Raw genomic sequence first — 22,532 nt, forward strand, 5'->3', positions numbered from 1 at the left:
AATTTTTTTAACTTATAAATAAGTCAAAATTTTTATTACATGCATACCTTTAATACTCAACTAAAGATATGATATTCTAATTTTTTTATTTAATCTCTAAAATTTTTTATTTAATCTATAATTAATTAATCAATTTTTGAATTTTAAATTATTCTTAGAAATGAGAAGATTTATTAAAGAATTTAAAATATTAATTATATCTATTAATTTTTATATTCATTATATATATCTTTGAATTTTAAATTATTTTAAAAAATTATTAAACCTTTTTGAAAAATTGTTTTTCAAGAACAACAATCAATAGTGGTATAAAATTTTAAAACAAATACGTTTTTTTAAATCACACGTAAAAGAGTATTCTTTTTTTAAAATATGTATAATTGTTTTTTTAAAAATAAAAATAAATATTTTAACATTGAAATAAAAATAAATAATAATTCTCATCTTACATTCCTAAATATATCCAAGAATTGAAATCGTCAAATTTATTCTTATTAAAATAGAAATGAAAATAGAAGTTAAATATTCATCTCCATGTACCATTTTCACCTTGGTGAATTAATATATATATATATATATAAAGATTCCTTTCTCACATGCGGTCCAAGGTCATTACTAATTCCTAGTATTAATATATAAGCACTAATGCTTCATGACAACAAAGGAAACCAAATCTTTGGTATTAAGCCAGTAGTGCTCCCACAAATTAATTCATTTCTTTCATGAACTTCACCGCCATGGCACACCCCCTCTTCTTCCTCCTGGTTCTCTCCATCTTTCCCACCGCCTCCGGCACCGCCGCAAGCTTATCGTCACCATACTGTCCGACATATGACTGTGGTAACGGTGTACAGATAAGGTACCCTTTCTGGCGCCTAGACAACACCACCTCTACCCAATTTTGTGGGTATCGTGATTTCGGTCTCACTTGCTCCGATTCCGGTGAGCCCATACTGAGTCTACCCGGTGATTCATACTACGTCAAAAATATCAATTATAAAGAATATACCCTTACCCTAGTGGATATTGACATTTTGGACCAACCGTGCCCTAGGGCGCGTCACAACCTTACTATCACTGCCACGCTTCCGTTGTATTACTCTTCTTTGGATTTGAACCTCACTTTTTATTTTAATTGCACTTCCACCTCTTCCGTTTTACAACATATACAGTGCTTAGCATCCTATCCGAGGAAGTCTTATGTTTTTATAGTGGGGGAGGAGACGGACAACTTCGATTGGTTGGCAAATTGCGAGGAGAAGGTGGTGGCAACGGTGATGGAGGAGGAGATCAGTATTGCGAACTTGAGTGGTGGGTTTGGTGGGGCCATGAAGAAGGGCTTTATACTTGATTGGCGAAGTGTTAGAGATTGTGGTGAGTGTGAGGCACATGATGGGCTGTGTGGGTACAATAATGCTCAAGGGGAGGGCTTGTGCTTTTGCAAGGATGGCTCCATAAGCAGGGATAACTGTAAAGGTATGTTCTTCTTTACCTTTTATTAATTAAAATTTAAAGATAGCGACGATGTGATTTTGTAGCCGTTGGTTTTGAGGACTCGTGGCTGGTTCAATCGCATGGTCCGGTGGGCGCATGTAATGGGCTATTTTGTAGTTGGCCCTTTTTGCTTCATATGGTTTTGGGAGCCCAGTGATTGGGTGATATCAACACGGGTTCGGCCCATTAGATGTGCTGACCCAACCATGAGAATAGACACTATGCCGCGTTTGCTTGTTTGGTATCTTATAAATCCTTTTAGCTTTTGAACCTTGCTTTTCCTTATACCTATCTTCACGTCATTAAATTTGAGTCAACAGTCCATTCCATAAGCATTAGTGAGAGGAAAAAAATATTTTTTATATTCTTTCATTTTCCATACTCTATTATCTTGATCATGATTTTATATTTGATATCATTTTTTTTTACCTTCAATAACATTCTTTATATTCTTTATGATAATATTTGAGTCCAATCAATAGTTTAAACATGTTCAAATAAAATTGGACCCCGTACTCGATATGGTCCGATGTCAAAGACTGAACCATAGCTAGAAGATTTTGAAACAAGATATTGGTATTGGAATAGCATTTAAGAATAGTGGAGGGAGGGAGGGAGGGAGGGAGGAGGAAGATATTCTTTGTTAGTATCCAACGGAGGAAGATATTCTTTGTTAGTATCCAACATCCGTTCCTGTTTCTGCCTTCTGACTTCAAACGTTTACCTACCGTAAAGACTTCTATAAAATTGAATTATAAAAAACGTATGGCAATGAATTTAAGAACTTTCCCTGCAAATTCTAATAAGAGGAAATATTAATTTTAGAATTCAGTCAATCCCTAAACATCATTCTCAATCATTTTGCTTTATACACAGAAAGACTTATGAGGCGTTTACCAAGTCAATCCATAACGTCTAGTGGGGATTGAATGGGACCAGTCATTATGCTGTGTACGCATTTTTCCATTTACTGTATATATCCCTCTCATCACTCTACTCATATCTCTGCTTACTTCCCCTCCATTAATTCACTTCCCATGAGCTATATCTCCTCAAGATGCATCCCAAGTTCTTCCCATCTACCCACTTCACCTCAATCCTCATCTTCCTCCTCTCCCATCACTTCCCAATATCGATCCGGTGTGAAGATTCTCCATATGTGAAATGCAATGTTCCGGTCCAATGTGATGATGAAGTGGGCAAAATTGAGTACCCTTTCTGGGTAGATGGGTACCGACCTGATTACTGTGGTCATCCGGCGTTCAAGCTCGACTGCATGGGAGTTAAGGCCACCATAGAGATAATGTACCGAAAATATGATGTCATTAACATCAATTATGAGGCTCAAATCCTGACGATTGCAGTAGTCAATGAATTCTTCTTTAAAGATATTTGTTGTCCTGAACAGAATACAATCATGGATTCCACCCTCTTCAAATACACTTCCAACACCCAGAACGCCACCTTGTTCTACAAGTGTCCCTCAGGGTTTGAACATCCCGCAACTTCGGACTTTTTCTGTTCGAAATACGGTGCTCCAGAGCATGCTTTTTTTGTGGTAAATACGTCTCTGGCCACTGAACTCGTAAGCGTATGCGGGGCTGGTGTGGTCGTTCCGGTCCTTGCAACTGCTGCTCAGGGCTTTATGAATCATTCATTAGCTTTTTATCAAGTTCTGAATGAAGGGTTTGAGGTGAAATGGACAGCAGAAGAGGGACAATGTGAAAGTTGTGCTGAGTCTGGAGGTAGATGTGGATATAATTCGAGTTTGGGCCAACCTAGTTGTTATTGTCCTGACAAACCTTATTCAACAAGCTGTCCAACTCTAAAGGCGCCGCCACCGATTGCACCAGCTCCAACTGCTTTGAATTCGCCAAAGTCAAGTACGCATCCCTTTTCTTCTCAAGATATATTTCTATCCCCATTCTTTCTGAACTGCTTCTTTTATTAGATCAAAACATCTGCAGCGATGAGCTGATTCAAAGTTATTTGGATACCCAGCAATGATTTTCCAAGTCAAATATTCAATTTCAATAATTTTAGGAAGATTTTAAAATATTAAATTGTTTTTTTTTTTTAAAAAAAAAAAACCTTTTATATGTATTTCATTAGAACAGGTCCAGGGATTGGGATGGCTCGAGGGTTCTTATTGCTATTATAGGTACCATAAGATTGTACTCCCCATGTGACGGGCCAAGGCACATCCATACTCCATTTCTCATCTTAAAATAAGTGATGCTTCATTTTCATTTTAAACGAAATAAAGTGAAAACGATGAATCAAAATTAGAAGAGTAAATTTCTCATCTACATCATATTCTAAGAGCTCAAATGATGCGATTGAATAAATCATCCTCTATTTATTGTAGGTTGAGGGCACCTTCTCCTGTCCTTCAAACTTCAATTCTTTATTCTTTATAAAGAAATCATTGACCAATAATAGAATAAGATCCATTTTGTATTATTTCAAAGAAATTCCTTGGTTTGGGTCATAAAACCAATGTCATTGGATCATTATCAAACTGATTGCAATCTTTTTATGTTTATGAGGATCTTATCAAAGTGTATTCTCTTAATTTTTACATTCTTTAATTTTATATTAAGCTTTTAAATTTTTACATACAAAATTATATATAAACTAATATATTTAATATATGTATTTATTTTTAGAATTTGATAAATATAAAATTATATATCTATATACATAGTAATAATAATATAATTGGGATAGAGAAGGAGTGGGGAATAGGTCCCACCTCCAACTGGGTTCGTCTCCCATCCCAATTACTAGTCTCGATCCGATGTTTGTGAGTACTAATCTTTGATTGGAGGGTCACGATTCATGATTACGTGTAGTAGGTGCATGATTCAATGATAGGCTATTTTCTAGTTGACCTTTTTGCCTCATCTAGTTGATCCAGTGAAATCAACAATGAATGGGGCTGTGTTTGGCTGTTAGCAATTACATATTTACATGTCTCCCAAATCCTTTGATCTTTTAACCATGCTTATCCATCCTTCAAATTATTAAAAGAGAGGTTGTGTTTGGGATCACTCCAAATATTATAATTACAATAATATAATTATTTTCTTTATTATGTATAAAGTCATAATCAGGTGTTATTAAAAAAATGCCATAATTGATGACCTATACATTTTGATTTATATTTTAAATATAATAATACAAATTAAAAAGAAAATGATTGCATGCTTTTTATTTATTTATTTTTTAATATTGGTAAAGTTTGAGTTGCTAAAATAGGGAGCTCAAAACTGGTCAAGACTCAAAACACAATAAGACATGAATCTTTTATCATCTACTGTACGATGTTGTAAGTTTTAATATCTGATGGTCGCGCCTAACAAATGGATTTAAATAAACTTTAAATTAAGGATTGTTTGGTAAAACAATTAATTCTAAGAATTCAAGAGTGACTATATATAACTTGCACTGAACCACCAAGTTGTTTTTCTCTGTTCACACACAGAGGCTGCAAGGCTTAAAAGTAGTGCTTGTGAAATGAGGGGTAAGGTGTCTTTTCGGGGGGGGGGGCAGGGGGGGAGGGGGAGGGGGGGTGAGAAAGGAAGAAGCCTTTTTTTAGGTTTCCAATTTTGCGGTTCTATGAAAAGCAACTATGTTTGGGCCAAGGCATCCACGTCTTTTCATCCAGCAAGTAGTATGAAAGTGCCGTGAGTTTTGTGCGCTGTTGTGATTCATGATTTTTCCGCAGAAGTAGGCGTTTACCAAGTCAATGAATCAATTATTCAGGTCCAGTGACCGATGAAGGAATGAAGTCATCCTGTTGTTTATATTTCCATTCTGATTTCCACTCCTAACTCTCCTTCAATCCACTCCCATGCGCTTAGCTTCTCAGGATGTATCTCATCAATTTCTTTCCATCTCCACTCATCATCTCAGTCGTCGTCATCATCTTCCTCCTCTCTCTTAACTTCCCAGAATCTGCATGCGCAGAAGATTTCTCCTATTCAAACTGCAAATCCTTATTTGAGTGCGGCAGATTGCGAGATATTGGGTACCCTTTCTGGGAAATGGCCGACCTTATTACTGTGGGCATCCCAAGTTCGAACTCCGTTGCGAGAGAGGTGAGCCCACCATAGAGATCAAGTCCCAGAAATATCATGTCCTCGACATCCATCATGAGACTCAAATCCTAAAGATTGCCAGACTCCTTGACTTGTTCGATGGGAATATTGTTTGCCCTGAATCCAATGCAACAATGGATTCCGATTTCTTCAGATATACTTCCAACGATCAAAATGCCACTTTGTTCTACGAATGTGAACTTGAGTCTGAACCTCCTCAAACTTGTGATCTTTTGTGTGTGAAATATGGAAAGCAGGAGCATGCTTCTTTTGTCACAGATACAAATCTGGCTAATCAACTTGCAAGCAGATGTGGGTTTAGTGTAGTTGTTCCAGTTCTTCTGACTGCTGCTCAACCCCTTACGAATCATTCTTTATTTACAAACGAGGTTTTGGGTCAAGGGTTTGAGGTTGAGTGGATTATAGACGAAACACAATGCATAGCATGTGTTGAGTCTGGTGGTATTTGTAGATATAACTCGACTTTACGGAAGCATTTTTGTCTTTGTGGTGAGTTCCGTGGCCAAGCTTACCCTACCAGTTGTCCAAATCCACCGGAGCTTCCACCTGCTTCAAATTTTGCTGAATCAAGTATGTGCTCCTCTTCATCTCATGATTTCTACTTGTATAATTCTTTGACTGTTGCCTGATTCATGTGCTTTTGGCGGGAAGATTCTTGTTCCGGTGTTTTTATTTTTCTTTTGAGCTAGGAGAAATGGAGTATTCCTAATAATCTATTTCATTATTTTATCCAATTAAAATTAAATTCAAGAACCCCCATCTCAACTAACTACTTTACGTAGATTACACCCATTATGATTTCCCACCACTTCAATTTCTTCGGGGAACCATCTTCCACCCTTATGCCACAATAGTAAATCCATCCTCATTTGCTCATCATTGGTTGCAATCGTGGTAACATTTTCTTAGATTTAGTTAGATGATTAGGGTGATCTAATTTGATTATTCTTTTTAGTTAGTGTGCTTTTATTTAGATGAGTTTCTACTTCTAGTAATAAGAAATTAACTCTTAACATAATAAACACAAATAGAAGTCTATAAATCTTATACTACAATATAAAGCTAATAGTCATATTTGAAGTTCTTTTGGGCATCAAAGGTACAATGAAAATTTCACCCTGTTTCCAACTTTGGACATTCTATCACTCTTCTTTTTCTCCCTCTTTCCTTTCTTATCGAGAAACAATCAGCCCATGGATGCACACTCTATAAATTAGAGAAAAAAAAGCTCATCCAAGCTCGTATTTTCTATATATGTGTCACCATTGGAGGTTTTGATTAAATGCTAGAATCCAGATTGTAAAGTTTCAATTTGTTGTTGTTGTTCTGCCTATGGTTTCCATCAAAGGCGATTCTATGATAACTCACTTCTAATTCATTTGGGTGCATTAATTTTAATTCTAGAGCATCTTCCTCACCAAACCACTTCCATCACCCTCTCCAGATGCATCTCAATTTTCCCCCACCTCTTCTCTTCTCGGTTTTCATCTTCTTCCTCTCCCATCACTTCCCAAAATCTGTGTCCACCGACGATGTTCAATTCTCAAACTGCAACCCTTCGTTCCAAGGCGGTGGACTGGGCAAAATCGAGTACCCTCTCTGGCTAGATGGCCACCAGCCCCGTCACGGTGGGCGTCCGGGGATCAGCCTGCATTGCCGGAATGGCGAGGCCACCATTGGGATCATTACCGCGTCATCGACATCGATTACAACGCCCAAGTCCTAAAGATTGGTACAATCAATAATGGGTCGAAAGGGGCTTGTCCTCATCCCAACGGAACCATTGACCCATCTCTCATGAGCTACACTTCAAAGGTTGAGAACGCCACCTTCTTATTCGATTGTTGGCAGTATGAAGATCATCCCGGATCTTATGGGTTCACCTGTGAGATGGATGATCTTCAACGCCCATCCTACTTTGTTGTAAACACATCTCTGGCAAATGAGCTTGGAAGCAAATGTGGGGAGAGAGTTGTCATCCCTGTTTTGGGAACTGCTGCTCAAGCCCTTCTGAATCATTCATTAGGTGTGGATGGACTTTTAAGAGAAGGGTTTGAGGTTGAATGGGAAGTAGAGGAGGAAGAAGAATGCGGAGAATGTGTTGAATCTGGAGGTGGATGTGGATATGATTGGAACTTGAATATGCTTATTTGTTATTGCCGGGACAAACCTTACTCAACAAGCTGTCCAGATCAAGATTCAAGTATGTATCCTCCTTCTTCCCATGATTTCTATGTCAGTTTCTTCCTTCTTAGTGTGTTGGAATGTGATTGGGTAGTCAGAATTTGGGGACGACTGGTTCAAGTTCAGATATTTGAGTTGATTTTAGGTATAAACTTAAGAATCCTTTTTCATAGCATTTGAAATTTAGACCAGGTTTTGGTTTTATGCATTTTATCCTCTTTACATCCATATAATTGGCCTTTGTTGAAATTTTATTAGGTTAAGGCTCCATTTTATTTTATTTCTCTCAAATTTTTATCTATTTTTTCATTGTCTTTTTTGAGAAATGAACAAATCTTTGGTTGCTTTTCTTTTTCCTTTTTCCTTTCCCTTACCTTTTTGGGATTTGGACTGGTATTCATTTCTTTCTTTTCAACTAAAATAATTTTGATATAATATAGATGGTTTTGGTTGTCCCATTAATATAAATGTAGCTGTACTGCAGCGTCACCGTCATACTATATGATTATATCATATGTTATAAGTATTCAATGCCTAATTCTTCAGTCCATGTCTTCCTTGCAAACTAGTAGCATCACTCTGAAAACACACCCAAATAGTTGGACTACCTGATTGTATATCACTGATTAGGGTTGTGGTATTTTTGAAGTTTAGCCCCTTAGGAATTTTACATTTATATATTTTACAATATTACTCTCCAAGTTTATCATGTTTGCATTTTTTTTTATTCATGCGTTTTGTAATTTTCCGCGGAGTGAAGAGTGTGAATGCTGAGATTCTTAAATACTAAACCTCAACCATTTGAGAGAGTAGGTTAAGAAAGGTGGTAGAAAGTTTGGATAAGCAACAGTGATTGGAGAGGGAATGAAAAGTCTTTGTTTAAGTCAAGTCGTCCATAAGGAAAGTGTAATCATCGATTAAACGTGTAGACTTACAGGGTATTTGTTTACCCAGTCAATGACTCAATGCATATATTCTATAGAGTAACGGAAATTTGAATGAAAGAAGAATATGGGGCCGCATTTCACTTTCAATTTTTTTTTCTTTGTGTCTATATATCCCCTCTCATTCATTGATTTGCTCATGGTATGTGTGGTTTTCCCACCGGTTCAACTTCATCCTTCCTCCCAATGCATCCCAATTTTTCCCAATCTTCCCTTCTCTTCTCCCTCATCCTCTTCCTCCTCTCCCATCACTTCCCATGCTCCCTATGCCTTGACGATTTTCACTATTCAAACTGCACTTCTCCGTTTGAGTTTGAGTGCGGGTATGAATTGGGCAAAATTGAGTACCCTTTCTGGGTATATGGTCATCAACCTGAGTATTGTGGTCATCCTTTGTTCAAGCTCGACTGTGAGGGAGGCGAATATGCCAGCATAGAGATGATGTCCCAAAAATATAAAGTCCTCCATATCGATCATGACTCTCAAATCCTAAAGATTGTTTCTACGGATGTATTACCCATGGGGCATATTGTTTGTCCTCAATCGCCGCTCATGGATTTAACTCTCTTCAACTATACTTCCAATGTTAAAACGGTGGCTTTCACTCTGACTTACGATTGTTCCTCCGTTGGTGATCATCTTGAATCTTACAACTTCTCTTGCACGATGAATAACCGTCTTCACGAGGCTTACCTAGCAACAAACTTATCTGTGGCAAAGGAACTTCGAAGCAGATGCAAATCTGGTGATATTATTCATAATTTTCCAGTTCTTGTGCCGGAGTTAGAAGAGCTGCTGAAGGGTTCATCATATGATGTGGAGGAGGTTCTGAGAGAAGGATTTGAGGTTCAATGGACAGCAGACAACGCAATATGCAAAGAATGCGTTCGCTCTGGGGGAACGTGTGGATACGACACTACGTCGAACAAATCATGCTGCTTTTGTCGCGACAAACCTTATCCAAATAAATGTTCAGCAGGTATGTATCCCTCTTCTCCTCTTCTATTCCCATCGTTTTTATATCAAGTCTCTGTTCTCTGTGTTGGTTCTTCTGTTGGATTCAAAAATACGGACAGGCATAATTGGGCTATTAGCTGATTCATGGGTCTTTGGTAGGATGAATCTTCCGAATATTTTCGTTTTTTCTTTTCCTTTTCCTTTTTCTGCATCACCTTATACTTTTTTGAGCTAGGAGAGTTGGAATGCCCTGAATTATTTGAACACGTACCCACGGGCGTCCAAATCACTTAACTTTTGTAACCTTTTATCTCCAATACTTTAATTAGATTCTTTTCTACCAATTGCTTTACCCTGACACATCTTCCATCTTTATGCCACCCACATCCATCAACAATCATTCATCTCTAATTTACATCAATAATTTTGAACCATACGTTTTAGTGGAATGAGTGTTCATTATGTTTCTCCTTTCTCCTTTTCTGTCTTCCACATCTAAAAAGGTAGAATTTCCTCTCTCTATCTTCCCACTATAGTATTGTTCCGTACACAAATAGATTTAATCGGTCCCTATTAAACAATTATTAAATAAATGTTTTTTTTCTAAAAAAAAAAGTTTAAAAATAATTTCTATGATCAAATAAAAGTGTATTTAATAATAATTTTAAAAAGTGTTTTTAATTTTTTAATATTTAAAGGTTTTTATCTTTCAAACATAAAAAAGATTAAAAATACTTCCTAAAATCATTATCAAACACATTCTAAATCATAAAATTTAGAATGAAAAGAAATTTACTAATTGCTATTGAAGTATTTGTTTTTCTTTTACACTAAAATAATATTGATATAATAGGTATTATTGAATATTCATTTGTGTTGGAACTTAGTGTCATCATCTACCTATTTGTTTATGTTAACATAGATTATAAATTAGAATGTTTGTGTAATTGTTTGGTCTATGCCTTCCTTTCAAACCAATTCCACTCTCACAAATCACTCAGCCAATGAGTTGACTATCTAATTGTTAGTAATAATCATATAGAACTAATTATGGTTGTGGTGTCTCTAAGTTTGGCCCTTCGGGATTTTAAGTCTATATTTTACCATACACTCTTAGCAAAGCGTCATCACTCGTTAAACTTGAGTAGACTTATGGGTTTATACATTTACAAAGTCAATTGAATCAATCAATGAATTTTCTGATATATCCCTCATCTGTATCATCATATTTCTCACTCCTCCACCAATCCATTCCCGTTATCTTCTCAAAATGCATCCCAATTTGCCCCCTTCTTCCTTGGTCATCCCTGCCATCATCTTTCTCCTCTCCCACCAATTTCCAAACTTTGTATGCAGTGACGAATTTCACTATTCAAACTGCAATTCTCCGGTGGAATGCGGTGGATTGGGCAAAATCGAGTATCCTTTCTGGGTAAACGGCGCCCAGCCTGATTACTGTGGCCATCCCAGGTTCAAGCTGGATTGCCTGCGTGGTGATTTTCCCACCATACAGATCATGCACCGGGACTATCTTGTCATGGACATCGATTATGACACCCAAATCCTAAAGATGGCGACCTTCTATGAATTCTTTTGTCCTGAATTCGACATAACCATGGATTCAACTCTCTTCAGCTATACTTCCGACGTTGAAATCGCCACCGTATTTTACGATTGTTCCTCCACTGATCCACACCCAGGATCTTACAACTTTTCCTGCGTGATCAATAGCTTTCCAAGCCACGCTTACTTGGTTACAAATACGTCAGCGGCAAGTGAATTCGCATCGGAATGCAAGTTCAGTGCTTCAGTTCCAGTGGTCGTGCCAAAGTCAGCAGACGGTGTGAAAGAGATATTGAGTTCCGTGTTTAAGGTGAACTGGACGGTAAACAAGACAGAATGCGATGAATGCGTTGGGTCTGGGGGTAGGTGTGGATATAACAGCACCTTGGACCAACCTTGCTGTTTTTGTCCTGATAACCCTTACCGAAACAAATGTCCAAATCTACGTTCAAGTATGTACCCCTCTTCTCTTTCCATGCTTTTTCAGTCTTTGATCAACATATCTGCAGCAATCGATGTTGTTTCATTTTCTCTTCTTGGTTCCTTCTCTTTTTCTTCCCCCTTTTACTTTTTGCTCTAGGAAAGTTTGGAATCCCCGTCACATTCAACAGCCCTTGTCCCAGCTACTCTAATTAGGATTAGAAAGTTGTTTATTTTATTTCATTTCATTTCTTTAGGTAACAAAGTATGACTAGTGTTTTGATTTGTCTTTCATGAAACGTGTAGTGTGGGTTATTTGCCTAGTCAAGGAATAAGTTCCGGAGGGTATTGAGCTGAATAAAGTCTTTGTGTTGATTTTTTTTTTTTTCCATTTCAGTCACCAGTCTTCTCGTAAATCTCATGATTTCCCCTCTAATAAAAATTTATAATGCCTTACCAATGGGTAGAAAACTAACCTAGAGTATTAGAGTGACTTTTTAGTAAATTAAATGACAAAATTTCTACACAAATAAATGTACTAGATTTTAATAAATGTACGAGATTTTAATATACACGTACAACTTCTTTTCAAGAGAAGTTGTTTCACTGTCAATTGGTCCATTGGAGTGAAAAGCAGCCAATCGAATCTCATCTGACACCTGTTTTTCCTCCATGACATGATAAAATGACATGTCCTGCATAGCAGTCCCTTTCTTAGAGGCTCTGCGAGTATGATAACGCCCCAAATTTCTTCAATTAATTAAAGGATTTTTAAGAATTAAAAATGTATGAAATAATAATCTTCTTCCACATGTAAAAGTATTTTAACAAAAGTTGTAAGTGTTGAATATGATTGATGATTTTTTGAGAGAGTACTCTCCACGAGTCTTCTAAGTCAATACACACATATTATGTGTCTAGTGTTCTCATTTATTTTTCCTGAAACGTGTAGTATGGGCCATTTACCAAGTCAATGATGAATGGATGGTTGGGGGCATTGAGTGAATGGAGTTTTTATTTAGTTTTATCCTTCCATGGCCTAATATATCCATCCACTCATCACTCTTTCTCATTTTTTTCTACCACTTCACTTCCATGCATCTCAAAGATTTCTTCCCTTCTTCCCTTGTCATCTCCCTCTTCATCTCCATCCTCTCCCATGCCTTCCCAATATATGTCTGCGGAATCGATTTTCGCTATGCAACCTGCAATTCTTCAGCAGAATGTGGTAGACTGGGAAAAATTCACTACCCTTTCTGGGTAAAGGGCTCCCAACCTTGGTATTGTGGTTATCCCTGGTTCGGTCTGAACTGTCACAAAGACGAGGCCACCATGTGGATCTGGTTTGAACCTTTTCATGTCATCGACATGGATGATAGGACTCAAACCCTGAAGATTGCCAGAATCCATGAGCCCTCGACGGGGAATTTTTTTTGTCCGGTCTTCAACGCAAGCAGAAATTCAACTTCCTTCAGCTATTCTTCCGATGTTGAATTTATCACTTTCTTGCACAATTGTCCTCCGATCGAAGGTTTATCATCTTATGAGTATCCTTGTGTGGTACTAAACAAGACGCAAATCCACAGTTACTTTGTGGCAAATACATCTTTGGCAAGTAGATATAGAAGCAGATGTGGGTATAGTGTTCTTCTTCCTGTTCTCGCAAGTGCTGCTGAGGGTCTTGCAAAAGGTTCATTAGATGTGGGAGAGGCTTTAAGCAAAGGGTTCGAGGTCAAATGGACAGCAAACGAGACACAGTGCGAAGGGTGCATGGAGTCTGGCGGTAGGTGTGGGTATGACCTGAATAGGAACACACCTTCTTGTTTTTGTCGTGACCAGCCTTATCCAGAAAGCTGTTCACGTTCATCAAGTATGTATCCTTCTTCTATCGATGATTTCTATCTTAGTTTTTTCCTTTGTTGCTTCTTCTACTATTACATCAAAACATCTGCCGCAATACACCTAATTCATGTTTTCTTCTACTCAATCATCTATTCAATTATTTGGATGCACATAGTTCAATTCCGCAACCCTTTTCTCAAGTACGCCTTAATGCATCATTACTTCTTTCTTTCACTTTCCTTTATCAAGGACCCATCTGCCATTCATGTCTGTCATTTATACTTTTCACCTCACTTTCTGACACTTCATCAAATGGGTGGGGCCTTCTATTTTGATTATCTTAACTAGATAGGGTAATTTTAATTATATATTTATTATTGAAAAAATATTGTCTAAACATGGACAAGTAAACTTCTATAAACCCCATGTTTCATACCAATCCAATGATTGACCAATTTTCCCCTATTGTTTTGGAAGATTATTTAGGTTGACATAATTTTTTATTTTTTTTTAAATTATGACCTGTTCTTTGTAAATACTAATTGTTCCTTTTTTTTTATTATTGAAATAATATAAAAAATAAAGTCAATCAATTTTAATTTGAGAGAAATATTGGCAGTAATTAGCTTTGTCACCACCCAATGAAAATGACCACATCTAAAATAATTCTTCCTATTACTTAATTTAATACCCACTATGCATATCTTAATATAAGTAAAACTAAGAAACAGATAAAGCACCCAACAAATCTCAGTATTTCTATTCAAAGTCAATTTAGTTTTTTATTTCAAGCATGTAATTAATCTTATCACATGGTCCCGAAAATATCTTTGAGATAAGTCGAATTTTTCAATCGACTTTTCTTTCTAAGACAGTTGTTGACTTAGTCAATTTAGGAAGTATTTTGAAACAATTAAAAAGATGAATTTCATTTAGGCTTTATATATTCTTAAATTTAGGAAGTTAAATGAATATTATTATGTCGTTGATATCGTAAATTAATAAGTATAGGACTTGGTATCGTATCATACGATGGTGATAGGAACATTAATTTTATTTTCGTCTCTCATAGTCTAAGATGATGCATTATGAACAAGTCACCCTCCTTGTCTCTTTTGTTTTCCATTTATTTACTTTTCTTCATTAGAGGTGTAGTTTAAGAAATCCTAAACTGAATCATCCAGGTTGTACTACGTTGAAAACCGTGGATTCAAGTACCATCTCCATCTCTAATATCTTAAACTTTCCTATCTCTGCTCCCTCCATATTTTATTTTCTCAGCTGCCAAGCTAGCTCTAAAGAATAGTATGCTCACCAGTCCCTATCTTTTATACGCATACGCCCGGCGTTTGGGAGTGGAATACCAATTTCTGCGTAACCAAACACCCTGGACGTTTGAGCTGGTCAACCCGCGCCCACAATTTCTAGTTTTCAACAACTATTCCACTGAGCGGGGGGGCGTTTGTGTCATTTCAAATCTAGTTGTCGGGCTCCAAGTTCCAACACCTACAAGGTCCAACACGTGATATTTCTCATGCGGTATTTGAAGTTATTTGAAGGAAACTACAGGGGTAGTGTTGTAAATTCAGGTGCGGTCAGTGTGCTACGCCTCAGGCACGCCTTCGCTGTTGCTGCGTCGAACCCAAGTTTCTCATGCGAGAAAATGACTCCAAGTCAGGAGTCAAGACTCGACAGCCATTAATCAAATCCCACTGTTATAAAATTCAAGACCGGCCAAATTTCTTTGTCAACAATGCGAATTTGATCTGTTTTACATTGAACGAACATACCAAAAATCTTCTATATCTTTGATTTGAATACTATGCTCAATCTTTAATTCCATTGCGATGCTTTTTCTCCATGAGTTCGGCCAAATGGGTTCCAAGCTTTTTCAATCATTCATCCGACACTCCCCCATCACCACCTTCTTCTTCATCTTCATCGCCATTCCTATGTGCTTCTGCGTTGATAACCAACAATATGAGGAGTGCACAAGTCGTCTGTACGAGTGCGGAGACATGAAAGGCATAGGGTATCCTTTCTGGGGAGATGGTCGACCCCAATTCTGTGGGCAACAAGGGTTCGAACTCAAGTGCCAGAATGATGATTACCCTCTTATAGATATTGGTTCTTTGGAATTCCGAGTACTCAATATCAGTAATTCCACTTATGCTATGAGAATAGCCCGAACGGATTTCTGGGATCAAACTTGTCCTAAAGAATTCCAATCCACGACTCTCAATTACACGTTGTTTGATTATGCTGGTACCGATCGAAACCTCACCTTATTTTACGGTTGCCCCGATGAGGTGTTGTCCCAACTCCCGGCTACCTGGAATATTAGTAATAATTTTACATGCTCAGTTGAAGATATAAATGATACCACTGCTTTCTACGCGGATGAAGCGTTTCTGGGGCTTGATCAGTACCTTGCAATCCTAAGGACTTGCAAAATCAACGTCACGCTTCCCGTTCTAGGAGCCGCTATTGATGAACTCAATGCCGATAGGACAGGGGGCGAATTTAGTAACGGAGAGAGACTGGAAAAGGCTTTGAATATGGGGTTTGATGTGGATTATAGCGTAGTCAGAGGGTTGTGTGTGCAGTGTAATACGTCCGGTGGAATATGCGGATCATCCAGCACGTCTCAATTTAGCTGCCTTTGCCGTGATAAATCTTATCCATACTCGTGTCAAAAATCAGGTATGTTTCCCATCAGATTGCTCTGCATCCATCAAACTGTGAGGCTTGCTAGGGTTCATGGGCTTATGGCAGAATTGATAATTGCGTAACATGACTTTTGGTCTATCAAAAGCTAACCTCGTTGCTCGTGGGTTTTGGGAGGGTCAGATCCGTTGGCCCTGTTCCTTGTTCTAATTTTCAGTGGTCATGAAGTATTGGTACAAATTCCAATTCAAATGTTATCTCAGGAATCACCCATCTCAATTTTGGATGGACCACTATTGAATCTCACTGGATTATGCATCCAAATTTAAAATCTCCCCCTTGATTAACCTGTCTAGCTAGCTGGAGACAATTTTATCTTATCAGATCTTCTTATATTATTGGAATGAAGATTTTTCCGTGCCATAGGCTTCCTACTTTTCCATTATGAAACCTCTCTATTCACCCTGGGAACAAAAAAAACAAAGAGCAGTACATCCGGGAAACACATCTGATCATTGAACAACTTTTTGGGTTCGATAAGTCTAGCTCTAGAATTTCTTTGGCAATGTGGCGGTTTGATGAAGTCTTGACAAGGTCAATAGTGAACCTGTGGCTAATAAACCTTCTACTGTTGTATGAATTCAATGAATAAATCTAGAATTTGCTATGGAGCCAGTAGGCAGGCTTATTAATAAAGGTGTAGATGTCTCAAACTTTGAAATTTAGGAGCCTTTATAAGCTAAGGCCTGCTGAGGCAGGCTGATCTACCCTTAAATTCGTACTCAGGTCCTTTAGGCTAATTTCTGGGATGTTTCTGCTTCTTGGCTTGAAATTTATTTTTTCAGTCAGAAGGTTTTTTCATCCACATTAAATGGTCCCCATGTACATCCTTTCTTTGACTGTAATGATAAAGTCAAACTTGATGAATGGTCATGATGCTCATATCTGCTTGACTTTTGACTCCAAGGTAGGCCCCAGAAGGGGTGCCTGTCAAGCTGGTGGTTCCATGGTTGACATTGACCATGTCACCACCCAAACTAGAAGAGGAACCTTCAACTTGAATACCCCTTAAATGGCCCAAGGTAACATGAGTTTCCTAGGCATGTCCTAAGCATAATTATACTTTTTCTGTTCTCTTTGTGCTTTGGTGAGGTATGATTACTTCCCAACATTTTCCTCGAAACCAAACACCATGTTTTCCAGATATGACTACCCTATTTAAAATAAGGCCTCCAGAGCTTTTCCTTGACTGTATTTTATTGGTAGAACTGTCAATTTTCTCTGCAGACTTGTCAACTGGGCCAAAGTAAATGAATTGAGTTGAGATTTCGTGAATCTAGATAAGTTCAAGTTAAAAAATGATTTACATCACAAAATATAATAATATCCATTTCTGATATATACAGCATCATGGTTTCAAGTTAGATCCAGGTCCAAGCTGGACATGATTGCGAATAGGTCAATCTTGCATCGGGTTTTGGAGTGCATGAATCCAATCTATTAGTATTATTTAGCTAATTATTTATCATGCATACTGTTTATTTATATTTTTCATGTAATTCTTTATATGATTTTTTTTGTATTGTCAAATAACTTTCCTTTTAATCAAATTGATCAGCCTCCTCATGGATTTGAACTGTTCCTATACTTCACCCAGAACAACTTGGGCTAAAAGCTTGTGCTTCAAGCTCACTCCAACTTCATCTTGGGCCAAGGGTAGGCCAAGGGTAGGCCAACCCAAAACTGTGATTGATAGAGGTTTCCTCCCTATTGCTATGTACTCTCTATGATTTGTAGAAATGGTCTGGTTAGAAGGAGTCAACTCAATTGGCTCAATGATGTCAAGGGCTTGCTTGTATTTAGGTGAATTTCAACTTAAGCAACTTCATCATGTGAACTTGCTTGAATAAAACCTCAAACTTTATAACCTCTATTAGTAGACATATAACGAACATCGGCATTCAAAAATCATTCTCATCTTGTGATACACAGCTTTGACTCCTTAATTGGTGCAATAATCCGGTCATTCATGGTCAAGGTTTCCCAATTATCGCTTCATACACCAACCATATATTCTTGTCTAGCTGTCGTTAACTAAGAATTAAGAATAACCCCATATCTAACTTGTTTTCTGAGAGATGGATTCGAGAATGAACCTTGTTTTGTCATGTATGGTTTGATGAAGGGTGTTTTGGTCACTGTGGTCATAAAATTTTGAGTCCCTTGTGTGTGTCTCCGTCGGCTTGGAGTCATCAATGCAATTTTCTTTTGGTTTACTTTCCTGGCATGTGGAAAGAGGGGAAAAAGTTCTGTCTTTCCACACTTTCTTCCAACCAACCACCCCCACTCAGAAGGTCATCCACTTAATCATGCCGTCATCACTCAATTTTACATTCCAAAGATGTCCCTTCATAGTATGCTTTCCAGGGGATACACCATGGGTATACTAGTCTTTCATCTAGCAGATACGTTCTCCAAATTGTCATACTTTTGTCTACTTTAGTTGTTATCTACCTTATGATGTCATTTTTACTTGGCGGTGATGGTGTCTTCATTTGTAGTTATGAGTTTGCTGAGTTCCTGTGCCAAAAAAACTAGTGGTTGTCCAAATTGCAGATTCAGGACCCATTACCAACTTTTTGGTTGAAGTTTGACATTTATTACAGGTCTTATAAAGTTCTATTTCTGAAATTTTGTTAGGTAGTGAATGGGTCAACATCATTGTTATTTATTTATTTACTTTTTTTTTTTTTAATTTAAAGGTTATATTTTATGTGTTCATGAATTTTTCAACCCTAAGGGAGGGGAGAATCAAAGTTGATATTTACTTGAAGCACAAGTTGGGTTCCCCACGCCAAGCAAGCCTTTTCAAACAACAATTATAAGCCAAAACAAAACAGGGGTAAGACTAATGACTTAAAAGACAAAGATACAAGAAGCCAAGCCAACTCCATTGAAATTGTCTTCAAATGCTCCCCTCCAACTCCCCACTTTTCTTCATCTTCTCTGTTTTCCTCTGTTCTCTCTCTCCATTCCTCTTCAAATGGATGCCCAGAACATCTTCATATGGAAAAGTACCTTCTGTATAATTGTAGTCATTATCATCTTCACCAGCTTTGTTATTGAAACCCTATCTGCTGATCCAAAGTTTGAGGCCTGCAAGCCTCACAATTGTGGGACAGGTCCAAATGTAAGCTACCCCTTTTGGATTCCTAAAGAACAAGAATCCTATTGTGGTTTCCCAAATTTCTCAATCACTTGCAATGATGAAAAACCAGTGCTCACTATTTCTGATGATTATTATGTCATTAGAGAGATCTTTTACACCAACCACTCGTTTCTCATGTCTAATTCTGCTGTCTATGATGGTGATTCATGCCCAACTCCTCTGCATAACTTTAGTCTTGATAGGACTCCATTCAATTACAGTCCTTCTCATTATGATCTCTTGGTGTTCTACAACTGCACTTCTGTTCCTGTTGAGACCTTAACAATTCCAATTGATTGCATGAGCAATGCTACTCTTCACTCCTTTGCTAGCTTTCATGAGGAAGCTTTGGAGTACATGAATTTTTCTACAGAGTCATGCCAATCTATGGTTAATGTGCCTGTCGATATTGATGGTGAAGAGGGTTTTGGAAATTTGTTAAACTGGAATTTCACAGAGATTTTGAGGGAGGGGTTTGTTTTGAGTTGGACTGCAAATAATTGTAGCTCTTGTGAGAGAAGTGGTGGGCGTTGTGGATTTGAAAACAATGAATTCTTCTGTTTTTGCCAGGATCGCCCACATCTCAGAACTTGCCATGATGGTAATTCTATCTGATACTATCTGTTTCAATCATCATTTAATTGTTTCATTGTTAGATGATTTGAATTCTGGTCCTAAATTATTTAAAACCCCTAGAAAGCAAGATGTTCTTTGCAGTTTTGTGTTGGTTTTTCTTTGATTTCTTTTAGGCCATTTTGTACAATGATTGCTGAGAGAGCAAGGAAAAGTTGCTGCTTTCTCAACATGTTTAGGTTTTGGTTATATCCAAGGTTTCATTCACATCCTTTCTGCTACCATTAGGAGACAATCCAGTTAATCAAAGGTCATGTTTTTGTTTTTGTGTTTTTTTTCTCCTTTTTTCTTTTTAGTCTGGTCTTGGAGATGACATGATTAGGATCAGCAATAGATAAGCCTATTTGCTTTCACCCAAGTCAAATGTGTGCTTTAGGAGGAACTTCTAAGACAGTTAATGATTATATAAGCTTGAAAGGAGTTCTGGTAAACCTTAGGCCTTACCATCACAAGAAGAAACATATTTAGTTCTCTGTGGACTCCTTTTCATGGACGATTAGATATTTTTCTGCTGCATTTTTTTCTTTTAAGGGCAAGTTAATTTAATATAAATTTGCATGAATGTTTTCGCCTTGGCACATGTATTGATTCAACAGTCAAGCTATGAGGCAAAATGGAACCACAGATCATGCCAATTGGATGTTGAAAATTGCTACTGTTCCAGCTTTTCTATCCTCTGTAAATGTTTCTAGACTCTAGGCACCCCCACTTTCTTCCTCTTAGAGAAACACCCTCAATGCTAATTAACATCTCTTCATGTAAAGTCCTGGATACATCGTGTGGACCAATCACCACAGCATCCTTTCAGGTTTTAGTATGGGCGAGAACCCTAACATGGCTACCCCAAACATCCGTAATCAAAATCATAAATATGATGATTTTATGGCTCTGTTTCATTCTCCTACGATCTTGTCTTCAATCAACATAGCTCAGCTTTTTCCCCCCTTCCTAAACCCTTTAATGGATAAGTGGAATACCAAGAACATGAAAATGTGAAAGTGAAACATATAGAAAATTTGGAACTGCAGGTCCTATCGGTTGTGTATGAGGATACAATGTTCATAAAGCTTGTCATTAATGCGTATATTGGTATGTGATTAGTTATCAATGTTTAAACTAACACTTCTTTTGTATTTCGTTATTGCTATCACAGAGGAACCAAAACATCTCAAGAAGGTTATTATAGGTAATATGCCCCCAAATTGAAAATTTCTTTTGTCAACTTAATTACTTGACCAGATACAGCGAGATTTCTTCCGGGTCCAATCCTCACACTGCTTCTATGCCTCCCTGTTTATTTCCCCGCTCCAGGTGTTTGTGCTGGATTAGGTACTCTCCTTATTTCAAGCATTTTTTTCCTCATGTATCTACGCCGCTACAAGAAGCGCTATCCTCCACCTTTTCTCCCTCGAATTATCTCTTCTGATCCCTCTTCGAAGACAAATTTTGAGAGCCAGGGCAGCTTACACGGTGTCCATATATTCACTTACGAAGAACTTGAAGAAGCCACTAACAATTTTGATTCCAGCAAAGAACTAGGAGATGGAGGTTTTGGCACCGTATATCATGGTAAGAGGAGTTACTCTCTTGTAGTTGGAATTTGCCTATTTTGCACCATTTAATGGAATATTCCTGTGTTCTTGTATGATCTTATCAGGCAAACTCCGTGATGGTCGTGTTGTTGCTGTGAAGCGCTTATATGAAAACAATTACAAGAGGGTTGAGCAGTTCATGAATGAAGTTGAGATCCTCCAACTTTTGCGCCACCGAAACCTAGTCTCCCTATATGGGTGCACCTCTCGCCACAGCAGAGAGCTCCTCCTTGTATATGAATACGTTCCTAACGGTACTGTTGCTGATCATCTTCACGGTGAACAAGCTAAACCTGGATCACTCACATGGCCAACTCGAATGAAAATTGCCATAGAGACTGCAAGTGCATTGAAATATCTCCATGCTTCTGATATCATCCACCGTGATGTCAAAACCAACAATATTCTCCTTGACAACAACTTCTCTGTGAAAGTTGCAGATTTTGGGCTGTCCCGTCTCTTCCCAACAGATGTTACCCATGTTTCAACTGCTCCACAAGGAACTCCTGGATATGTTGATCCCGATTATCACCAATGCTACCAGCTTACAAGCAAGAGTGACGTCTATAGCTTTGGGGTGGTCCTGATTGAGCTTATATCATCAATGCCTGCTGTTGATATCACTAGGCACCGGCATGAGATTAACTTGTCTAACATGGCTATCAACAAGATCCAAAACCATGCATTGCATGAACTTGTTGACTGTTCCCTTGGGTTTGATTCAGACCAGAACATAAGGAGGATGATAATGGCAGTGGCAGAGTTGGCATTTCAGTGTTTGCAAAATGAGAAGGAAATGAGACCTGCTATGGATGAAGTGCTTGAGGTTCTAATGGGCATTGAGAGTGAGGGTTGCAATATAGTAAAGACAGAGGAGGTGGAGATTCCAGCAGACAGTGTTGGG

The 22,532-nt window shown here is 37.8% G+C and overlaps 5 protein-coding genes across 6 annotated transcripts in view; all 5 read left to right on the top strand.

The window, feature by feature from the left end:
- The first annotated feature begins 716 nt into the window (after window positions 1–716).
- LOC117904167 (LEAF RUST 10 DISEASE-RESISTANCE LOCUS RECEPTOR-LIKE PROTEIN KINASE-like 1.2) lies at window positions 717–2,423 on the top strand. The gene is made up of 2 exons (XM_034816680.1): window positions 717–1,476; window positions 2,371–2,423. The coding sequence occupies exons 1-2, from the start codon at window positions 723–725 to the stop codon at window positions 2,421–2,423; spliced, it is 807 nt and encodes a 268-aa protein (XP_034672571.1). The 5' UTR covers window positions 717–722.
- Window positions 2,424–10,677: 8,254 nt separating this feature from the next.
- The window catches only part of LOC117904168 (LEAF RUST 10 DISEASE-RESISTANCE LOCUS RECEPTOR-LIKE PROTEIN KINASE-like 1.2), an 11,990-nt gene continuing 135 nt past the window's right edge, over window positions 10,678–22,532 (top strand). The window contains exons 1-4 of the mRNA XM_034816681.1: window positions 10,678–11,718; window positions 21,190–21,222; window positions 21,348–21,605; window positions 21,694–22,526. Coding sequence (XP_034672572.1) covers window positions 10,974–11,718; window positions 21,190–21,222; window positions 21,348–21,605; window positions 21,694–22,526 — 1,869 coding nt within the window. The 5' untranslated portion in view covers window positions 10,678–10,973. The remainder of the gene's footprint in view (window positions 11,719–21,189; window positions 21,223–21,347; window positions 21,606–21,693; window positions 22,527–22,532) is intronic.
- On the top strand, window positions 11,726–15,499 carry LOC117904335 (LEAF RUST 10 DISEASE-RESISTANCE LOCUS RECEPTOR-LIKE PROTEIN KINASE-like 2.1). Of its 2 annotated transcripts, none has more exons than XM_034816897.1 (2): window positions 11,726–13,556; window positions 14,810–15,499. In XM_034816897.1, the coding sequence occupies exons 1-2, from the start codon at window positions 12,692–12,694 to the stop codon at window positions 15,052–15,054; spliced, it is 1,110 nt and encodes a 369-aa protein (XP_034672788.1). In that variant the 5' UTR covers window positions 11,726–12,691; the 3' UTR covers window positions 15,055–15,499. The 2 variants fall into 2 exon arrangements, with proteins under 2 accessions (XP_034672788.1, XP_034672787.1); XM_034816896.1 differs by lacking the exon at window positions 14,810–15,499 and adding an exon at window positions 13,677–14,802 and having other exon boundaries at window positions 11,726–13,613.
- Window positions 14,915–17,698, top strand: LOC117904336 (LEAF RUST 10 DISEASE-RESISTANCE LOCUS RECEPTOR-LIKE PROTEIN KINASE-like 2.7). Its single transcript, XM_034816898.1, has one exon. The coding sequence runs from the start codon at window positions 15,376–15,378 to the stop codon at window positions 16,318–16,320; it is 945 nt and encodes a 314-aa protein (XP_034672789.1). The 5' UTR covers window positions 14,915–15,375; the 3' UTR covers window positions 16,321–17,698.
- Window positions 17,723–20,940, top strand: LOC117904337 (LEAF RUST 10 DISEASE-RESISTANCE LOCUS RECEPTOR-LIKE PROTEIN KINASE-like 1.2). The gene has a single exon (XM_034816899.1). The coding sequence runs from the start codon at window positions 19,239–19,241 to the stop codon at window positions 20,016–20,018; it is 780 nt and encodes a 259-aa protein (XP_034672790.1). The 5' UTR covers window positions 17,723–19,238; the 3' UTR covers window positions 20,019–20,940.

The sequence above is a fragment of the Vitis riparia genome, chromosome 17, assembly GCF_004353265.1.
Source record: "Vitis riparia cultivar Riparia Gloire de Montpellier isolate 1030 chromosome 17, EGFV_Vit.rip_1.0, whole genome shotgun sequence".
NCBI lineage: Eukaryota > Viridiplantae > Streptophyta > Magnoliopsida > Vitales > Vitaceae > Vitis > Vitis riparia.

Bases quoted from the DNA above. Each gene is read 5' to 3' on its own strand.
- LOC117904167 (XM_034816680.1), top strand. From the start codon at position 723: ATGAACTTCACCGCCATGGCACACCCCCTCTTCTTCCTCCTGGTTCTC. The intron at 1,477-2,370 runs GTATGTTCTTCT...CTTTATACACAG, and splicing joins AAGCAGGGATAACTGTAAAG to AAAGACTTATGAGGCGTTTA.
- LOC117904335 (XM_034816896.1), top strand. From the start codon at position 12,692: ATGGAGTTTTTATTTAGTTTTATCCTTCCATGGCCTAATATATCCATC. The intron at 13,614-13,676 runs TCTACTATTACA...TCTACTCAATCA, and splicing joins TTTTTTCCTTTGTTGCTTCT to TCTATTCAATTATTTGGATG.
- LOC117904336 (XM_034816898.1), top strand. From the start codon at position 15,376: ATGCTTTTTCTCCATGAGTTCGGCCAAATGGGTTCCAAGCTTTTTCAA.
- LOC117904337 (XM_034816899.1), top strand. From the start codon at position 19,239: ATGGATGCCCAGAACATCTTCATATGGAAAAGTACCTTCTGTATAATT.